Consider the following 20,672-nt stretch of genomic DNA (forward strand, 5'->3'; position numbering starts at 1 on the left):
GCCCAAAGTCTTGTTACCTAAATGAGTGATTCTTAACCTTTGCTGCCTTTTAGAATTATCTGGAGAGTTTAAAATAACAACAAAAACAGGGCCTAGGCTCCACCACTAGAACAATAAAAAATTATATACTTTAAATATGTACAACATATTGTGTATCATGTATATTTCAGTAAAGCTGTAAAAAAAAGTCCTTAAAAGTCTCTTTGTAATAATACACAGTGATTCAGACAGCTGGAGTTCCTCTCCAGAAAAGCCACAGTGTCAAAAATAAATGAATAAATAAATAATAAAAATAAGTAAAATAAAATCAGACTCTGTAGAGATGGGGCCTAAGGCACTGCAGTTTTAAAGAGCTTTCTCCTCACGTGTGTCCAGAGTTGAAGATCAGTGGTGGAGATGCTTCATGTCGAGTGTAATTTATCATTAATGGAAGCTTGATACTGTACATTAGCAGCAAAGAAGAGCACAGTATACACAGTCCTGAGGGAACTATGTTGGAATCTTCAGCTGATCAGCAATCGATAAAAAAATATATTCCCTTAGAAATCTGAGAAAAGCAAACCATCATCTTCTTACTTTAGTAGACTCTACCACTAAGCAATCTCAGTTTCTTAACCCTCTGTTGTCAAAATCTACAGTCTCATCCTCCTCAATCTTTATTTCCAAAAATATGCTCTGAAAATAGTTTTTCCTTTAAAATTTCATTTGTCCAGAAAACCTCACTTGAGTTGTTAAGAGACTATTTGTAGCTTTTCCCCGCTAGATTTTCCCCCTATTTCCTTACATTTATAACATCAATTCTTGACCCTGGCGACCTTATTTCAGACAATTCAGTGAAAATCTCATGCTTTTACATCAGTTGGGGGAAATGCTGCTTGAATGACCTTGGCCAAGCCACTTAATCTATTTGACTCTCAATGTTTGTCAGTGAAATGAAGGTATGTACACTTGTGTAGTAAGTGTCAAAGTATGTGGGACTTGACGTTTAACAAAAGCTAACTATTTCTATTATTTATGACAATAAATGAAATCTTGGTCTACTTTCATCCCTTCTCTAGTCAACGAACACTTCTTGGGTACCCATTATGTCACCAATATTGGGTAAATGTCAAAAAAACAACCATGAGTAAGGGAGTAAATTCATGTCCTTTATGTGCTTTTCTCGACCCTCCTAGTAGAGATATCCTATCCTAAATCCTAACTGAGTGACTCCCTTAGGTAGATAAACGCGTGGACTGGAGAGGATTACTGCACTATTGATGAACTCCTCTAGTTTATAGTTTATCCTTAAAAAAGAACTCACTTCCAATGGCCTCATTAATTCCATCCTTTTTTCTAATTCCCCACCCTATCCACAAATATAACTTCTGGCATAAAATGTTTTAGGAAAAAACCATCACTGTTATAGAATGATCTAATAATGTCATCTCCCTCCACTCTCTACTTTCCCAGGACTCTTTCTGGTTCTGCATTGTGTTAAAACATTCGAAGGAATTAGACCAGCTCATTCCTTCTCAAATTCCTAATCAAGCCTACTCTGGCTGTGGAAGACATCTAGGATCACTATGTAGCACTAGAGAAAGGGATTTTTGGTGATTGTCTCAGACAGAAAGGAGGATGAACGCAGGTTAATTTACATCTATTGTCAGGCATGAACACTATGCCAGAAAACATGTTTATGAGTAGGATGGGAAATTAGAAGAATGGAACTAAGGAGGCCCTTAGAAGAGAGAAGGGTGATCAGGTTGTATTTTGTAGGTTGGAGACCATTATCCTGTGAAAACTCAGTATTTTTCCTATCCTTATCTCCCTGGAACTTCTTAGATCATTGTTGCCCCATTTGAATGTGTCCTAGATCCTAAGCTCAAAGATGTTAGGGGCATGACTATAACTCACCTATTAGATTCTCTGCGAAAAGTTCATTTCTGGTTTTGCACTGAAGTCAGTTAGACCAGGTCTCATGACATTTACTTTTAAAGATCAACCACTGTCAAACAATTAACATCTCTCAAGGGCAGTATGCAGATTGTATCCACTTGATGTGGACACATTATCTGTCAGTCTGTTCTTCCTCGTTTCTCCTTTTTTCATATTCCTTGCTCTTTCCTTCCAGTTTCTCCTTTTCCTCCCCCAACCCTTCAGTTCAGTTCAGTGACTCAGTTGTGTCTGACTTTGCGACCCCATGAACCAGGCCTCCCTGTCCATCACCAACTCCTGGAGTCCACCCAAACCCATGTCCATAGAGTCGGTGATGCCATCCAACCATCTCATCTACCGTCATCCCCTTCTCCTCCTGCCCTCAATCTTTCCCAGCATCAGGGTCTTTTCAGATGAGTCAGCTCTTCACATCAGGTGGCCAAAGTATTGGAGTTTCAGCTTTAACATCAGTCCTTCCAATGAACACCCAGGACTGATCTCCTTTAGGATGGACTGGTTGGATCTCCTCGCAGTCCAAGGGACTCTCAAGAGTCTTCTCCAATACCACAGTTCAAAAGCATCAATTCTTCTGCGTTCAGCTTTCTTTATAGTCCAACTCTCACATCCATACATGGCCACTGGAAAAAAAAAAACTAGACTAGACGGACCTTTGTTGACAAAGTAATGTCTCTGCTTTTGAAAATGCTGTCTAGGTTGGTCATAACTTTCCTTCCAAGGAGTAAGCGTCTTTTAATTTCATGGCTGCAGTCACCACCTGCAGTGATTTTGGAGCCCCAGAAAATAAAGTCTGACACTGTTTACACTATTTCCCCCAACCCTTAAATGTAGCTTTTTTACTTCACTGTAGGTGAACTCTTTTGTACCCCAAGACTGTCAAACATTCATCTCTAGCACAGAGCTTTCCCTAATTTTCAGTCCTATGTATCTTTTTCCCTGGAGAAGGAAATGGCAACCCACTCCAGTATTCTTGACTGGAGAATCCCATGGTCAGGGGAGCCTGGCAGGCTACAGTCCACAGGGTTCCAAAGTAGGACATGACTTAGCAACTAAACCACCACCACCATATACCTTTTTACTCATGAGAACTCACCTTGGAAATCCTAACCGCATCTCAGATTTGTCATGGCCAAAATGGAACATCCCATCTCCAATCTATCTTTCTTCCTCTATTTCCTGCTTCTGTTATAGGCATCACTTTACCCATCCATCTCCTCTTTTTCCCTTTCATTCACAAAGTCCTATTTGATCTCAATTTCTTGAGTCTCTTGAGTCAGCCCTCTTCATTCTTCCTGTTCCCCTCAATGATTTGGTACACATTACCTTTGCTGGTGCTGAGGAACTTGTGATTTTTCAAAAATGTGAATATGATTATGGTCCTTCCTTAAAGTCATGCAATACTTTCCATTCCATTCATTCAGGACAAAATTGGTGGAGTCCAAATTTACTGTGTGAGCTGATCTTTAACTGACCTTCTGGCCTTACCTCTTGCCCTTTCCTGCTTGTGGCTTCCATTTCTGCTGTACTTAAGGACTGATCACATCTTTTCTTGCTCTTAGACCTTTGCACCTGCCATTCCGTCTCCTCTCTCTTTTGTCCACCAGCCTAAAAATTGCTTACGGCTGGGTGATATCTCTGGGAAATTCTACCTAACATTTCTCCTTACCTTCCATGTGCTTTTGTAGTCTCCATCATATCACACTGCTTCATTGCCTGTTGAAGTGCCATCATTCTTATTGGCCTCTGCTCCTTGAAGCTTACCTTTAAGGTATCTTTCCTTTCATAGCCGTAGCCTAGCACAACATTTGATAGAGTAAAAATGACATAACCACAGTTGGGTGGTTCTGAAACTCCTTATATCTTAAAGTGATGTCAAAAGCTTAAGAAAGAAAGTGAAATCGCTCAGTCGTGTCTGACTCTGCGACCCCACAGACTGTAGCCTACCAGGCTCCTCTGTCCATGGGATTTTCCAGGCAAAAGTACTGGAGTGGATTGCCATTTCCTTCTCCAGGGTATCTTCCCAACCCAGGGCTCGAACCCGGGTCTCCCACATTGTAGACAGACGCTTTACCGTCTGAGCCACCAGGGAAGTCAAAAGCTTAAGAGATCGTTTTAATTTTTACATGATACCATTGAAGCAACCAAGCTGAGAAATATTGGAATCTCAGTTTTACGGGCGATAAACATCATAACTGAGGTATCTTTTGGAACCAAAGTGTCCATTCTATACTGAAAACTTACAGAGCAGTCCAACTAGAAACAGTATATCAAACTAAGTTTGCAGGTTCTGCCTATTTTGTTTATCCAGCTTAAAATTTCTTGTTAAAGACTGGAAAATCCATCTTAGAACTTGGTTTTCTTATTTTAAATTTAGTGATAACTTTGGAAAAGAATTTAATTAAATCAAGTGCTAGCTTTTACTTCTATAAATAACATTTTCCTTAAAATATGTTTAGGATTAGGGAGCACTGGCATTTTCCTTGCCCCTTTGCCCCTGCTAATTACTTGGCTGACTATAATGGAGCATAGTGTATAATCACGTACTGAACCCTTCACATTACATTTTTTTAAGCATTGTGAAGAAAGTCCATTTTCACTGTGATTCAGGCTGTAGTCAGTGTCCTCTTTTACATTTTGTTTCTTCTGCTTCTGGTGGCCTGTATCAGGATTTGATAAACATACTGCTTTGTTCTTAGGATCGTCTACAAGCAGGATTTTATCACACCAAATACTGGTTGTATAATTCAGTGATCTCTATTGCCTCTTTAGAGGCACTTCAAATGAAACTTACTGATTTTGTGTTTGTGTGAGCTATGAAAAATAGCCGTTATAATAACATTATCTTAATTTCCAGTCTTTATTGGTTATGTCAAATTCACAAGCACTATCGGGTTCGCAAATTTGGGAGGATGCTGGTTTACTTGGTGGTGAAGTTGCTGTATTATTTTAGTTGATTTAGTTGAACTTTAGATTGTTGGTGAATGTCTTAAAAACCACTATTTTAGATGTGTGTCTGACAGTACCTGTCAGTGTACTGTTGTTTTCTTCTGGATTACCCCTTCCTTTACAATCAGTTTAATGAAGTCCTTTGGCCTCTCGGTTATTGAACTAAAATTCTTTTTAAACTCAAAATACATTTATAAAACCTATGCATATTATATGGTAGATAGTAGCCAGAGTTAACACGTAATGTATTTTTTACTGGAGAAAAATCTCTATTATTTTATAACCCCAATAGATTATAGTTAACGATAGCAATGTCTCCCAAAAGTATAATTTTTTGAGGCCAAGATACCTTTGACTATTATTAACCATAAGAGTATATTGTTTACAGCTTATGTTCAGTTGTTGTCTGAGTGAGTGAAGTGAACCATGCCTATAAATGAATAGCTACTAATACCATCTGTCATTTCTGTTTACAGGTATTACAATTTAAGGAAACCTTCTTGCCAGCAAATCTATGATAAAAAATAAACATAACAGAGGAAACTGTAACTATTATTTGTCAAGTGACAAGCTTTTCATGTCAGAATGGCTCACCTAAAACGATTAGTGAAACTGCATCTTAAAAGACATTATCATAAAAAATTCTGGAAGCTTGGTGCAGTAGTTTTTTTCTTTATAATATTTTTGATTTTAATGCAAAGAGAAGTAAGTGTTGAGTATTCCAAAGAGGAATCAAGGATGGAAAGAAACATGAAAAACAAAAACAAGATGTTTGATTTAATGATAGAAGCTGTAAACAATATTAAAGATGCCATGCCAAAAATGCAAATAGGAGCCCCTGTCAGGCAAAACATTGACGCTGGTGAGAGACCCTGTTTGCAAGGATATTATACAGCAGCCGAATTGAAACCTGTTCTTGACCGCCCACCTCAGGATTCTAACGCACCTGGTGCTTCTGGTAAAGCATTCAAAACAACCAATTTAAGTGCTGAAGAGCAGAAGGAAAAAGAACGCGGAGAAGCAAAACACTGTTTTAATGCTTTTGCAAGTGACAGGATTTCTTTACACCGAGATCTTGGACCAGACACTCGACCTCCTGAGTATGTTGAAGCATATTAATTGTTTAGTATTTATCTCGAGGGTTTGCCTGGAAGGGGCGTTAGTTAAGGTGATACTTGTTCTCTAGCCACTTTGAAGCAAAGAATTAGCCAATACCATTTGTTTAATCTGTTTCAGTGATTTTTTGCTTATTATTATTGAGGGTAGATTTCTGTATCTATGATTGGTGAGGCATTGCATACATGAAAAATTACCATCTTAGAAATTAGGAAACAGAATTCTAGATCTGACCTCTATAGAAACACAAGGAAATCCTTTATTCTTAAAAGCTTTAGTTTTCTCATCTATTAAGCAGGAAATATGGGGTGGATTTTATGGGAAATGTGGGAGGTAGAAGAGTTATTTCTGTTCTTCTCTGTGTTGCTATAGAATAGAAATATTAAAAATGTGCCAAGATTTTGGAGCTATTAGATAATGATGCTTTATGAGCTAAATCACAGACTCTGTGGCTACTTTTAGTGCTATAATTATATTTCAGAATGCCCTGTGTTTTGTAACCTTTCTTTTAAGAGCCAATATTGTCATTATTACTAATTCAACTGCAGTTCTTTCTCTGGGGTATCCTTGAACAAGTTCTTGTATTTATTGAGTTTTCTCCCTTTAGCTTCTGAAAGGCCAGAATTGCTTTTTATTGTTACTTTGTTTACATGTTTATCTCAAATATATTTTGCTTAACATTCCCCCACCCCAGATTCTTCTGTGCTGACTCTTTGTTCTTAGTTAACTGTTTTGTTATCTTTGAGGTAGTATTCAAATACTCTATTTGAACTGAAATGGTGAAAACGAATTTTAGCACTTTCAGGCAATCTGTAGGTTTGTTAAAAGTGCCAGCTAGACAGACTGTAAACAGTGCCTGCATATTTTGCTTTCTAGTTATAAGAGAATTAAATTTATAAGTGTGGCTGAAGAAATGTACTTTGGTAGACTTAGGTCTATTGCTTTCTTCATATTTTTCTTTGATCTGTTATCATGAATACCTGGTCCAACTATGAGTCCCTCAATACTGAAGCTGTGTAAATTAGATTTCTGTTGCTCTCTTCTAATGTATATGATTCAGGGTTAAATTGCTTATTATTTTAAATGAATGTGTGAAAAAACAAATGAGTGGAAAATATTCTACCTCTTCTAACAGGGCACCGTATAGTTCCTTTTTCATGCTGATAAGTTAAAATGCACTATGGCACTTTACTGATTTTGGGAGAAGTGTTGATTGAAAAGTAATCCCCATCACGAATCAAGAAGCATGCTTTTTGTTCTTTGACATGACAAAATGAGCTTAAGATAAGCCTTTTCCCCAATATAGCGTTGAGAATCTATAGTAATATTCGATAATGTTAATCAATAAGTAAGTGCAAAATAGCTGAACAGACAAAGAAACTTTTTTTGGACAGTAGTGCATACTTAGAACTGTGAAGAGTTGAAGATTTAATATTTCCATAGTTTTAACTTATGTCAGCAATAAAAACATTTTCTGAAGAATTGCTAACCTTTTATATGCTCATTAGAAATATGGATCTAGTGTCTCCCAAAGCCAGATGGTCTTGTGACTGATAGCTTAAGCACATTTCTATATGCCAACTTTTTCAAATGGTTTGACTGGGAATCTGTAATTACTTTGGCAAATTATTTTAATTTCACTACTTTAAATGACATGTGAAACAACTTTTAAAGCATAAATTGAGCATGCTAATTGTTTCAAAATAAATGAGGTTTATGAAATCATATTGTGAAATTTTATCATCAATAGTATTAGTGACACTTTTACTTGATATTAGTACTTATCAGTTAGGCAAATAAACCCTAGTTTAAACTGAAAGTCTTATGAGATTAAAGAAATAACATTTCACTAGTGTGAATTTTTGTAAAGTTTCCTACTTTAAATCTTCAAAAACTTTTTATATTTCTTAACTAATAACTATATTAGTCACATGGCAAATAAATATAGGGAATTTTTTTAAAATCTCAAATCTTCCTCCCCCAAATGCTTATCAGACAACAAATAAGGTTTTCTCTTTTCTTAAAAAAATACTATAGTATGAAGTTTTTCATAATTTTTACTTATACTTTGTTGTTTTATAAAACTTCATGTATGAAAAATACAAACATATTTCACTATTTGTTTCTGTGTTAATTTTAACTCAAGGATAGATAAATTGGTTGGTTGTATTTGGACTTTATTTTTAATGAGTAGATGAGTAGTTTATCCAAAATTCACTTTAGAACAAGTTGTTTTCATCTACCAGTGCAGATGAATGCTATTATTTTCTTCTGGCTATACGCTTGTGTCACACTTTAAAATCACGACAGTCCTAGAGAGAAAAATCAATTTCATGCAGAACCTTCCTCCTCTTTTCCTACTCAGTGGTATTGACACCCTCTCAATAGTTTACCCCTAATCTAATTCCTTCATCACTACAAATATTTCAACTTAAAGATCTCTCCGAAGAGGATCTGAAACACATTCATACTGATGTATGGCTATAAGAATAGTAATTAGTGAGAGTTTGTAGAATATCTCTTTTAGGGTGGCTGCTTTCCCAGGCCTCTAGTACCATCGTGGGGGCTCTGGTTTCTCCATCGGCCCTGGCAAAGCAACGGAAGTGTGCTGGGCTCTCGTCTCCACGAGTGACAGTGATTTACTTCCCTGCCTTTGGATTTGACCAGCACTGTTTGATTGTTCACACACTATTTATAGTGGTATTTAACTGTGTGGGAGGATTTCATAGTCCATTTTCCAAAAGTGTACAACCGTTTATGGTTATCAAAGATCCAGTTGTTTTTACCTTTACCATAAACCACACATATTTTATGTCCCAGGTTCACTCTGTCTGATTTTACTGTGTTTTGAGGCCTCTCCTATATGTTATTTCGTTTGATCCTCACCTCACCTCAGCTGAGGAGGGACTGTGGTCATCTCTAGTCTCAAAGGCTGGAGATTGTACAGACCCACCCACATCCCAGTGGGTTCAGATGAAGATTATTTTCCTTGAGGGTGACATTGCTATAAAACTAAATTCAAGATCTATTTATAACTAATGTCTTTTAGCAAATGAGTAGGATCACTAATCAGTCATAAGCCACCTAGGGTCTCTCTCCTTACTGGAGCAAAATCTTTAACACAGCAAGTCATGTGATATATGGTAGGTACTTAACAACTTTTTGCTTCTGATGATCATTATAAGAAAATAGGCTTTGTGGAAAGCGAATTTTTTTCCCCTTTTGGTTCAGGTATAGGTTAAGGAAATTGATTAAACAGAAAATATTACATACTTAGCAAATATCTAATTTAAGATAATCTCTACAAAGATGAGTATTAATTTAATAAAGTTGCATTGTTAAAAATTGCAAATATTAAGAGAAAGGCATCATTTCTACAATGAAAGAAAAAAAAATTTTTTTTTTAAATTTGAGCAGTTACACTTATTTGCTATTTTGCAGTTTGGCTCACTTGTAGGTTATTTTTCTTACCTAAAATGTTATTTATATTTAAAGTTATATTGTTGAGAAAGCTTACAAGAGCACGTTTTAATCCATGACATGTGATCAATTTCAGTGGACATGATCTCTAGGTGAGTGGTCTATTTGTAAAATTTTGTTTCAATCTGTTTGCCTTTATATAGCATTAAGATCATCTGACATAGAAATAAACTATGTGCCAGCATTTCTACTGTGTTAAAGATTAAAACAATAATTTTAGCAATGGTATAGCTGTGAAATAATGTGATACAATTCATTATCGTTCTTCTACTTTGACTTTTTCTAGATGTATTGAACAAAAATTTAAGCGCTGTCCTCCCCTGCCTACCACCAGTGTCATAATAGTTTTTCATAACGAAGCGTGGTCCACGCTGCTTAGAACTGTCCACAGTGTGCTGTATTCTTCACCTGCCATACTGCTGAAGGAGATCATTTTGGTGGATGATGCTAGTGTAGATGGTAAGAAAGCCCGTGCAAATTAGATTATTTCCTGAGTAAATCCATGTGGTGCTGTCCAAAGTCTTTTTGATTGTATTTACTCTCTGTATGCCACCTCAGAGCCTGAATATAGTGTCTTGAATGCTGTGTATGATGGGTAGAAGGAGAATCCAAGGATGTCCATATTCAGATATTTTGGAGTTTATAAATGTGTGAAACGCCATTATTTATAGTTTTGTAGTCCTCAGTGTGAGATTTTTTTCTTTTAAAGACATGATTAGGAGCACATACTTAAGCCTTGAGTCAGGCTGGCTTGGTTTGAATACCATTTCTGGTCCTAACAAGCTATGCAACTTGGGCAAGTTATTTAACCCTCTTATACTCAGTTTTTCTGTCTGAAAAATGGGGAAAATGTCATATTTCATCAAATTTATTGTAAGATACATTATTAGTTTATGTATCATTAGAAAAAAAGACCCTTACAGTCAACTAACATATCATTGATTATAAAAAGTATATAATTGTATGGTTTAGAATTGAAGAAATATATTAGTATATAACTCCTAAGTGAAGTGAAGTGAAGTTGCTCAGTCGTGTCTGACTCTTTGCGACCCCATGGACTGTAGCCCACCAGGCTCCTCAGTCCACGGAATTTTCCAGGCAAGATTACTGGAGTGGGTTGCTATTTCCTTCTCCAGGGGATCTTCCCAACCCAGGGATCGAACCCGGGTCTCCCACACAGCGGGCAGACGCTTTACCATCTGAGACACCAGGGAGATCCAAAAGTGAAGTCGCTCAGTGAAGTCGCTCAGTCGCTTCCAACTCTTTGCGACGCCATGGACTGTAGCCTACCAGGCTCCTCCCATGGAATTCTCCAGGCAAGAGTACTGGAGTGGGTTGCCATTTCCTTCTCCAGGGGATCTCCCAACCCAGGGATCCAACCCTGGTCTCCTGCATTCCAGGCAGACACTTTAACCTCTGAGCCACCAGGGAAGTCAGCATATATAACTCCTAGGGTTGTTTTAAAGATTAGATGAATTAATATAAATAATATATTAATAAATAATATAAAAGAGTAGTTAAAAATTACTGAGGAGTTACAACATCCTGTTTTATTTTTGGTTCTTTTAAATATTCTAATACCACTTACAAAGCTAGGTAAAATCGTTAATGAATTTTCACTTCAGTTTACAAGTCAATAGTCAGTTGCTAAGTTACACATTGTCAGTTGGACTCACAGGATAATTGGACAAATACTCTAATTTGCTGAATTTTCAAACATCACAAATATTTTAGGCATCAAACAGGTACAGATTATTTCAATGAATGCAAAATTTATTCCTGAATGAGCCCAAGTTTGGAACTAGATTTCTTAAACTCAAATTCCAGCTTTTTGGAAACACTAGTGAGCAGTTTCCTTATCTGTAAAATGATGATGACATTCTTCCATCAAATTCAACCACCAAGTAAATCATTACTTTATAGGGCTTACCCTGGTGGCACAGATGGTAAAGAATCTGCCTGCAATTCAGGAGGCCTGGATTTGACCCCTGGGTTGGGAAGATCCCCTGGAGAAAGGAATGGTTACCCACCCACTCCAGTATTCTTGCCTGGAGAACTCAATGGATAGAGGAGCCTGGTGGGCTACAGTCCGTGGTGTTGAAGAGTTGGACATGTCTTAGCCACGAACACTTTCACTTTTTTTTTCCATTGCTATCGACCATGAGGGGGAAAAATAGTTGCCTATTATGCCATATGTCATCAATTAATTATAGGATATATCCAGATTTTAGACATGATAGTAAGTGAACAAAGCACAAAATTATTGACTTGGTTTATTTAAATATTTCTACATACAATTCTAGACATCCCTATGGTTTCAAAATAAAATAGCCCAAGTGAATAGAGGTTATATTATTGAGCTAAATTAACATCCAGGTGGAATAGGATTGCTCATAATCAGAGATCTTTGACTGAGCTCCAAAACCTACCCACCAAATAGAGAAGCTTTATTATTCAAGTTCTCTAGATTCAAGTTACATTATGTCCAGATTCTGATTTGAATCTTTAATCCTCTGAGCCAGGTTGCTTCACCATCCGATTGTAATCAGTTGGTTTATTTATTGCTTGATTTGTTCCATATTTTTTTAATTCTTTGTATCTATTTGGACCAAAGTCCATGGATTTTTAAGTGATATCTGATTAAGTTCTCTTGTGTGTTTTATGTAAAAAAAAGAAAAACCCAGAACTTTATTTTAGAAATCTTTTGGTTTCTTGAGCTCTTTTCTCAGATAATTTTTATTTTGTTGATTTTTAAAGAAGTGGGACAACAGGGACACAGTAAGGCTACATCTAGCAAGCCTTCAGTTGAAAGTAACGTATTATTTAATTGCACAGCAAGATTAATAGAATGACAGGAAATCAGAATAAAGGATGATATCCATTTATAATCTTTCTGTTTCAGCCATTTTAATCTTTTCTTTCCTAATCACTATCTAAATAAATATATAATGTTTATATAATTATACCCATGAAAGAAAATCAGTTTTGAAATCTGACACTTTCACATCACATTGTTGTTAGCCTGTTTCTGTTACCTTCAAAACTTACTTTTAATGGCAGTAATGAACCAGATACGTTTTGCTTAACCATATAATTTGTGTATGCCTTAGTCTTACTATAACATGATATTGTAATAGATACCCTTGTACTTCTGTTATTTTTCTTTTTTTTTGAATTATATCTTTAGATTAGTCTGGAATGGCAGGGCTATTTGGTTAAAGTGTCTGAATATATATATATATGTATATATATATATATATATAAATTCTTTATAGCAATCAACAGTAGATTTGGAAATATTTTCTTGACAAAGGGCTATCTTTGCATAGTAGTGTAATTGTCTTATTGGATTCAGTCAGAGAACTATCCAAGGAGTACCCACTGTGGAAAATGTATCCCTAGTTATTGTGAAGGAGCTTGTGAAGTAGAACCCATAGTCCCTGACTTCAATTTGCTTGATGGAAAAGCATGAATATGTGGGTTATCAATTAACAGATATCTAAAACCCAGTGATACCAAACAAAATAGAATGAACATTTCCAGAGCATAGACCGTGTGCTAGTTTTGTTGTTATTTAGTTGCTAAGTTGTGTCCAACTCTTTGTGACCCCATAGGCTATAGGCCACCAGGCTTCTCTCTGTTCATAGGATTTCCCAGGCAAGAATACTGGAGTGGATTGCCATTTCCTTCTCTAGGGGATCTTCCTGGCCCGGGGATAGAACCCAGGTCTCCTTCATTGTGGGTGAATTCCTTACTATCTGAGCCACCAGGAAAGCCCAATGTGCTAGGTAGTCCCTGTCTTAAATATTTTATTTGTATAACTAATCGTTCATTGTATCCTCCCAACAATCCCCTATGAGGGTAAATCCTATTATTCTCATTTTATAGGTAAAGAAAGTGAGGTACAGAAAGGTAAAATAACTTGCCTAAGTTCACGTAGCTAAAAGTAATGGTGCTATAAATCAGACCCAGGAAATTTGACTTCATGGTTTTGTGTTTTTAAATTCATAAAATTGGGAGTGTGGATGGGGGTTAAATTTAAAAGGCAGGTAAGAATTTACAGGAAATTCAAAAGTTTTGGGTGAATAAAATTTCTTAACTTGTGAACAGTGAGAGGGTTTATTGAAGGAATCTGTAGTGACTCCATTTAAAAAACTGATTCCTGTAAAGATATTTGAAATGTTTTTATTTTATAAGTTTCTGCTTTGTGAATTTATCATTAAAGCAGAAATATCGATGGTTATATTTTTTTAAGACAAATTACAATCCTACTTGTCTTTCAGAGAATTAATTTTGAGGTACTTAGGAGGTGTTGGAAAAAGTTAATCTGTTACTCTGAGATAGTAGTGTTTAGATAACACTTACTTTTCCCTAAATGTTATTTCTGGACTCTTACCTCCTTCATGAATGTTTAAGCTTTAAATAAGCAACTATCCTTCCTGCACCACAGGAGAATTTAAAAATATGCATAATTACAGATAAAGTCAAAGTCACCTCCAATTGCTTCTGAAATCTGGCAGAAGCAAACATCTACCCAGGAGGCTTGCTGGCATTCTCAATATTCCCAAGTCTTTTTCAGTCTGGGTGATGGCCCAAGAAGGCCACATGAAGAACTACATGATATATTCAACGAAGAATCAAGCATTTAATGTGAAAAAACAGGCCTAAGAAGTTGTTTAAAAATATGGACAACACTTGAGTAACTTGACTGACATTTGTTCCTTTTACCTATTATTTTAACTCTTGCTTAGTATGTATGTCATCCAAATAGGAATACTGAGATCTTAAATTACACACCCATAACTCAGATTTTCCCTGCTTATAACCTCATTACTGATTTGCATGCCCTTTTCTTCCTTCATATTTTTATTGGAAAAAATCTGTGTCAGGAGACTCTAGAGCTTTCAAAATTTTTTTGCTGACTCTTTGTAGAAATATTCCCAAACTACTGTAGCCCTGCATTTTTCTACTTGTATTTTTCTCAAGATTTTGGTCTTAAAGTTATTTTGACCACTGGCTAAATGTCAGAGAATTTTTTTGAGATTTCACATTTTTCTATAAATTTCCAGATTTAAACACCAGTTTAAAAAAGAATTAAAAAAAGTTTAAAAAGAGAATCAAATATCTTTTGGGCAAAATTCAGTTTCTTTCTTTCCTTTGTCTCTTTTCTCTGGCCTCTAAATGAGTGTTCTTAACTCCTGGGGTCTATTCCATTTGAAATCTCTCACTCCTCCCAAACACATTGTATTTACTGACATGACATGGACAGGATGACTGTGTGTTATAATGTCATGCATTATAATCATCCAAAAGTTAAGATTTGTATATGTAATTTTTTCAGTAGAGTTAAGGATATAATATTTTTTATCTTAAGGGGTGGATGTGTACAACTGTTAAGATTATACACATAGAGGGATCATTGCCTTGTGCTTTCTTTGTTAGCTTTCATGTTAAAATAAACTTAGAAATGAGTTAATCTTGATTTTTTTTCTTTTACAGAGTACTTGCATGATAAACTAGAGGAATATATAAAACAATTTTCTATTGTAAAAATAGTCAGACAAAAAGAGAGAAAAGGTCTGATCACTGCAAGGTTGCTAGGAGCAACAGTAGCAACAGCCGAAACGCTCACATTTTTAGATGCTCACTGTAAGTATGCATAGAGAAACACAGTTGTAACATTTTCCCTCTCCCTCCCTCTAATTCAAAAGGTAAGGAAACCTTTTCTTTAAATGTCTAATAGCATTTTCTTCCAACTGGTGATTATACAATGATAGCGCAAGCAGATGATAGCTCTGGGTAGGAAATTCCTTTCACTTATTTAAAGATCTTACCTCCTTTGTATTTGAGGTTCTTTAACTTTATGTCTTCCAGTGACCAGCTTCCTCAGTGAGTTATCCATGCCTGGGACAGTTTTTCAGATGCTTGTTTTGTATTTTTAGAACAAGTGTTTTTCCTTATTATTCTTGATTATTGCACTTTAAAGTGAGGGAAAGTTTTGTTTGTGTGTGTGGTCAACTCTATCATAAACTTTGTCCCAGTCCTCACACTTTTACTTTTTATATTTCAGTTTTTTTCTTTCCCCTTCAAAGATTCATAAAGTCCTTCTTGTGCCAAATGAGAGGTGTTCCTTCATAGTTTCCTATGTGTTTCCCATGAATGTTGTTAGTTTTTGTTTGTTTTCGTTGCTGCTGGGTTTTTTTCTTTGTATTTTAATTTTTTCTCCAGCGTCAATGATTATAAATATAGCACTTAAAGACTATTTTTAGAGTCAATGTCTAATGTTCACCATTGGTATTACTCAAATGTCACATAGTCCCTCGAGCTCCAAGCTTCCTGAGTTTTACTCTTTGTATGAGTGTTTAGCTTTGGATTGGCCAGCCCTCAGGTGCTCTTTGACCAAGCAAATGGTTTTGAGCACACACTAATTGTTACAGAAGGGCTTTTGGATTTCCTTGAGTCTCTTTAGAGCTTTCACATCCGGTGTTCTCTCAATACCAGGCATTTAAGCAAAGTCTAAAGGTAATCCAAGAGAGGTGTTTTCAAAAGGAAATGGCCCCTTCTCCAGTATTCCTTCTCCTGTTCCAAAATTACAGTAATATCAGACTGGGCATTCTTCCCCTCCAGGCAGATTTGTCTGAGGGTCCTCCTGGGCCATGACTGCCGATGGCTGGATGATGAAAAGTCCTGAGGAGGACTGCACATGCCACATCTCCTGAAGTCTGAGTGTGATGTGAGAGCCTGGCCTGGGGCCAGAATCCGACCTTTTGTGCCACTCCTTCATCCCCTTTCGTTAGTGCTGAGTTGGTTTGAATGGTTCTTTTCCAATTGCTAAAAGTCAGTGATGTCATCCAGCCATCTCATCCTCGGTCGTCCCCTTCTCCTCCTGCCCCCAATCCCTCCCAGCATCAGGGTCTTTTCCAATGAGTCAACTCTTCACGTGAGGTGGCCAAAGTACTGGAGTTTCAACTTCAACATCAGTCCTTCCAAAGGACTGATGTCCTTTAAGATGGACTGGTTGGATCTCCTTGCAGTCCAAGGGACTCTCAAGAGTCTTCTCCAACACCACAGTTCAAAAGCATCAATTCTTCGTCGCTCAGCCTTCTTCACAGTCCAACTCTCACATCCATACACGACTACTGGAAAAACCGTAGCCTTAACTAGACGGACCTTAGTTGGCAAAGTAATGTCTCTCCTTAGCTATGCTTAATCTTGCCTGTTCTTTTTTTTTTTTTTATCCTGCCCTTATCTCATTACAAGAAACCTTTAAGAAATCTCCCTTATATAAATGTTCAAAATAATAATAATAATGACTTAGATATTCTCATTTCTCTGCAAACTCTCTTCCAAAATACAAAAAGGAAAAAAAAAAAAAAAAAACCTGGAGTGATTTTTTTAAATTAATTAAAGTTGTGTTCTTTCCAGGTGAGTGTTTCTATGGTTGGTTAGAACCTTTGTTGGCCAGAATAGCTGAGAACTATACTGCTGTCGTGAGCCCAGATATTGCATCCATAGATCTGAACACATTTGAATTCAACAAACCTTCTCCTTATGGAAGTAACCATAACCGTGGGAATTTTGACTGGAGCCTTTCATTTGGCTGGGAAACACTTCCCGATCATGAGAAGCAAAGAAGGAAGGATGAGACATATCCAATCAAGTAAGACGACTGTTCTCAAAGTCTTATATATAGTCAGTTGTTTGAATGTCTATGCATTCTTTGTATTTTTTACAGTAATTTCCACCAAGGTGATTCACACTAACAAAAACGAAGAATATTCTGTATGGAAGGAATAAAAAAGTACTTTACTTATGGACTTGCTTATACACAATGTTACCTAGTAGGAGGTAAAATTAAGTGAGCTCTAACTATGTCTTCCTTATAATCATTACTTAAGAATCTTTAAGTTTGGTTAAAAGACAAAATAATTTTGCTCTGCTTGGGAAGGATACTTACCATAGTTCCTCCCCATCCCCCAGAACTTGACTTTGAAGATTGCATTTTTAGTTTTTTATTAATCTGTATAAAGCCTTGAAATTGTGATCTCTCTTTATTTGTAAATTTAATTCAGTTGCTCTTAAAATAGTTCTTTTTTTCTTGTTTGGTTGTATAACAAAGTTTGACAATGGATTATTTTTCAGAACACCCACTTTTGCAGGAGGCCTTTTTTCCATATCAAAAGACTATTTTGAATATATTGGAACTTATGATGAAGAAATGGAAATTTGGGGAGGTGAAAATATAGAAATGTCTTTCAGAGTAAGTTTATAAATATAGTTCACATACTAAACAATAGAACATATATTTCTAGATGGCTGATACAGATTATCATAGATGTATGTAGTCTTTACTTTTTGTGCTTTCTTAAATTGTTAGAAATTTTAGAATCAACATATTTTCTTTTAAAATGTAGCTTAATATATTTATTCATTGCTGCCAGTATAACAAGAGGAATCAGTTAAACGCTTGTGTCCAGTCACTAACACCAATTAATGCACTTGTAGCTACTGAATTCCAGCCAAGATAGATATAATTAAATCTAGTGCTTCAGGAAATTGGTTGACTATCAAGGGAGTCAGAATGGAAAAACATTTACATATAATTTTAAAGAACATTGAATTTAACTCTTTGGATTAAATGAGCTTTTTTTCCATACATATTAAAAGTTAATATGAGAAATAAAGGTTTTAGATCTCTACATGTATGTATTTGATTTCATGAGTTCATTTTCTTCAATAGCTTTGTCATTCATTTCTCATCACTTAGGCTGGAATTTGCCTAAGGGCTGGGGTCTTGTTTTATTCATTTGAGTATTCCCAGCCCCCAGCACATGTTGAATCTCAAGCATAGTTGAACTGAACACATCACTAAGCTTTCTCACTTGCTTAAAAGAGAGAATGTGATCACTGACCTAATATTAGCACATACTATTAAACATGACGTTTAGATTTTTCATTTATGGCAGAACAGATTGTCAAGACATCTAAGTGAGCAGGTACTGATTTAGCAATTTGCCATTTTATTTAGAGTTAAAGCAAATAAGTTTTTTTGACCCTCTTAAATGGCATGATATTTTTTAATATATATAATGACAAAGTTTAATAGGTTGTGTTTTAGAAAAATGACTGTCTGCAATCGTTTTCTTGATCACAAAATTGAATGTACAAGAGGTAGAGTTTGGGCCCACTTACTCCAAATCTGCTGTGGAAGTCAAATGCAGAAGAGCCATTGGTCTTCTGTGAATACTAGAGAACTTGCATAATTTTTGACCAAAAAAAAAAAAAGAAATTTCAGAATTTATTTTTATGAGCGATCTGAAATCACTATTCTGTTGAGGTAATTTCTGAAAATATGTTTACTTTTTTTGTCTCTAGTGTCTGTACTGCCTAATGATAGTTCTTTAAGAACTTAAGTTGAATTGGCAGGGAACAGAGAAAGCTGTAAAGAGAGAGAACAGAGAAAGCTGTTTGTAAAGCTGTAATAAATCTCTTGTTTTTATTAGTATCTTAAAGGTGAACTTAAAAGCAACACTTTGATTTTTCTAAAATACTGTAAATTTAAACAAATATCATTAATTATCAGGTATGGCAATGTGGTGGGCAGTTGGAGATTATGCCTTGCTCTGTTGTTGGACATGTTTTTCGCAGCAAAAGCCCTCATACCTTCCCAAAAGGCACTCAGGTGATTGCTCGCAACCAAGTTCGCCTTGCAGAAGTCTGGATGGATGAATACAAGGAAATATTTTATAGGAGAAACACAGATGCAGCAAAAATTGTTAAACAAGTAAGTTAGAACTAACAATTCACAGTAAAAATCCACAGCAAGTTCACATGTCCTTGGACTTACTTGTTTGAGTCAACTCAAGTATAAAACATTTTTTAGGAAATTATTTTTGAAGCTTGTCTTTTTAACTCAAAAATATATAACTAACTGGTGCCAGTTTTCTCTCTCTATTCTCTTTTTTTTTTAAGTCAAGTAAACTGAATTTAAAACCTGAGGCAATATACAGCAGAAACCAATGCAATATTGTAAAGCAATTTCTTCCAACTAAAAATAAATAATTTTTTAAATTGAGGCATTCTATTTGATGTTACTTTTTTTTTTTTTTAACATGAAAGATATTTAGTTTTTGTGACTGCTTTGGTTCAATATTTTACTTAATGAAAATAAGATTAAGTAGAACTGCTTTCAGCTGGTTTTAGGTGATGTGATTAACTCCTGAATCAAGGTGCTAAGTGGCATTTTGAATTAGAGAGACAGTGTCAGATGTGACAGAATGAACCAAGAGTTCAAGCTTTTTTGTTTCCAGTTCTGGCTCCACTACTTTCCGGAAGGGTGACTTTGGCAAAGCCCCCTGAGACTATAAAATGGTCATGGTACTTTATAGGGTGATTGGCAGGTTGGCCAGACATGGAGTGTATGCTCCACCACATTTCTTCTCTCTCCTTCCCTGTCTTGATATAAAATACTTAACCTGTCTCCCAAAACAGCTGTGAAATAAGTACTAACAAATGCATGGCACTGTGGTTGTTATTGACCTGTCCTAGATAAAAGCTCTGTAGAATCATCTTGCCTTAGAATTGAGTCCCAACAGTTTCAATGTTGGATGTGGTAACTAAACTAGACAGTTTAAGGACATGCTTTGGTAAACGGCATCCAATTCTTTGTAAGAAACCATGCCAGTTTGTAAGGAAGTATATATTGGGATTAAAGGGCATCAACACCTCGGATGTCATAAAGGTCTGGTTACCTCATTTGTCTTTTTCTCTGGTCTCTGGCATCTCCCTATAACATGTCAGTACCAAGCAAAATCAGAGCACTGCTGGACTGGATTGCTAGCCCTTCACCCAGGGCCACCGACACAAATGGGGTAGTTTGTATACTGTATAAGGTACTTGGTTAAGCAGGCGAGTGGATACTACTACAGCTTATGATTTCTTGTCACCCACAAAGTGGCAAGTGACCCAGAAAACCCATTTTTACCTAGGGCAAAATAGACCTACATGATAAAATATATAAGCTACCCAGAAATCCTTTAGAGTTTCCTACCTTTTGCTAAGACCCCTGGGTTCAAAACATTGAAGTTGGCACAGAAAATATTTTTGTTAGTTGAACTAATAAGCTAGAGTATTTACTTTTACACATATCTAGGTACTCATAATTTTTTTTTAAATTTTGCCTACCTCAGATACCT

At 36.0% G+C, this 20,672-nt stretch overlaps 1 protein-coding gene across 3 annotated transcripts in view; it reads left to right on the plus strand.

The window, feature by feature from the left end:
• The window catches only part of GALNT3 (polypeptide N-acetylgalactosaminyltransferase 3), a 56,416-nt gene that overhangs the window by 21,666 nt on the left and 14,078 nt on the right, over nucleotides 1–20,672 (plus strand). For all 3 annotated transcript variants that reach the window (XM_042243782.2, XM_015093381.4, XM_060411122.1), the window contains exons 2-7: nucleotides 5,358–5,981; nucleotides 9,764–9,936; nucleotides 14,977–15,126; nucleotides 16,903–17,137; nucleotides 17,620–17,737; nucleotides 19,061–19,261. In XM_042243782.2, coding sequence (XP_042099716.1) covers nucleotides 5,467–5,981; nucleotides 9,764–9,936; nucleotides 14,977–15,126; nucleotides 16,903–17,137; nucleotides 17,620–17,737; nucleotides 19,061–19,261 — 1,392 coding nt within the window. In that variant the 5' untranslated portion in view covers nucleotides 5,358–5,466. The remainder of the gene's footprint in view (nucleotides 1–5,357; nucleotides 5,982–9,763; nucleotides 9,937–14,976; nucleotides 15,127–16,902; nucleotides 17,138–17,619; nucleotides 17,738–19,060; nucleotides 19,262–20,672) is intronic.

This window comes from Ovis aries, chromosome 2 (assembly GCF_016772045.2).
Source record: "Ovis aries strain OAR_USU_Benz2616 breed Rambouillet chromosome 2, ARS-UI_Ramb_v3.0, whole genome shotgun sequence".
Taxonomy (NCBI): domain Eukaryota; kingdom Metazoa; phylum Chordata; class Mammalia; order Artiodactyla; family Bovidae; genus Ovis; species Ovis aries.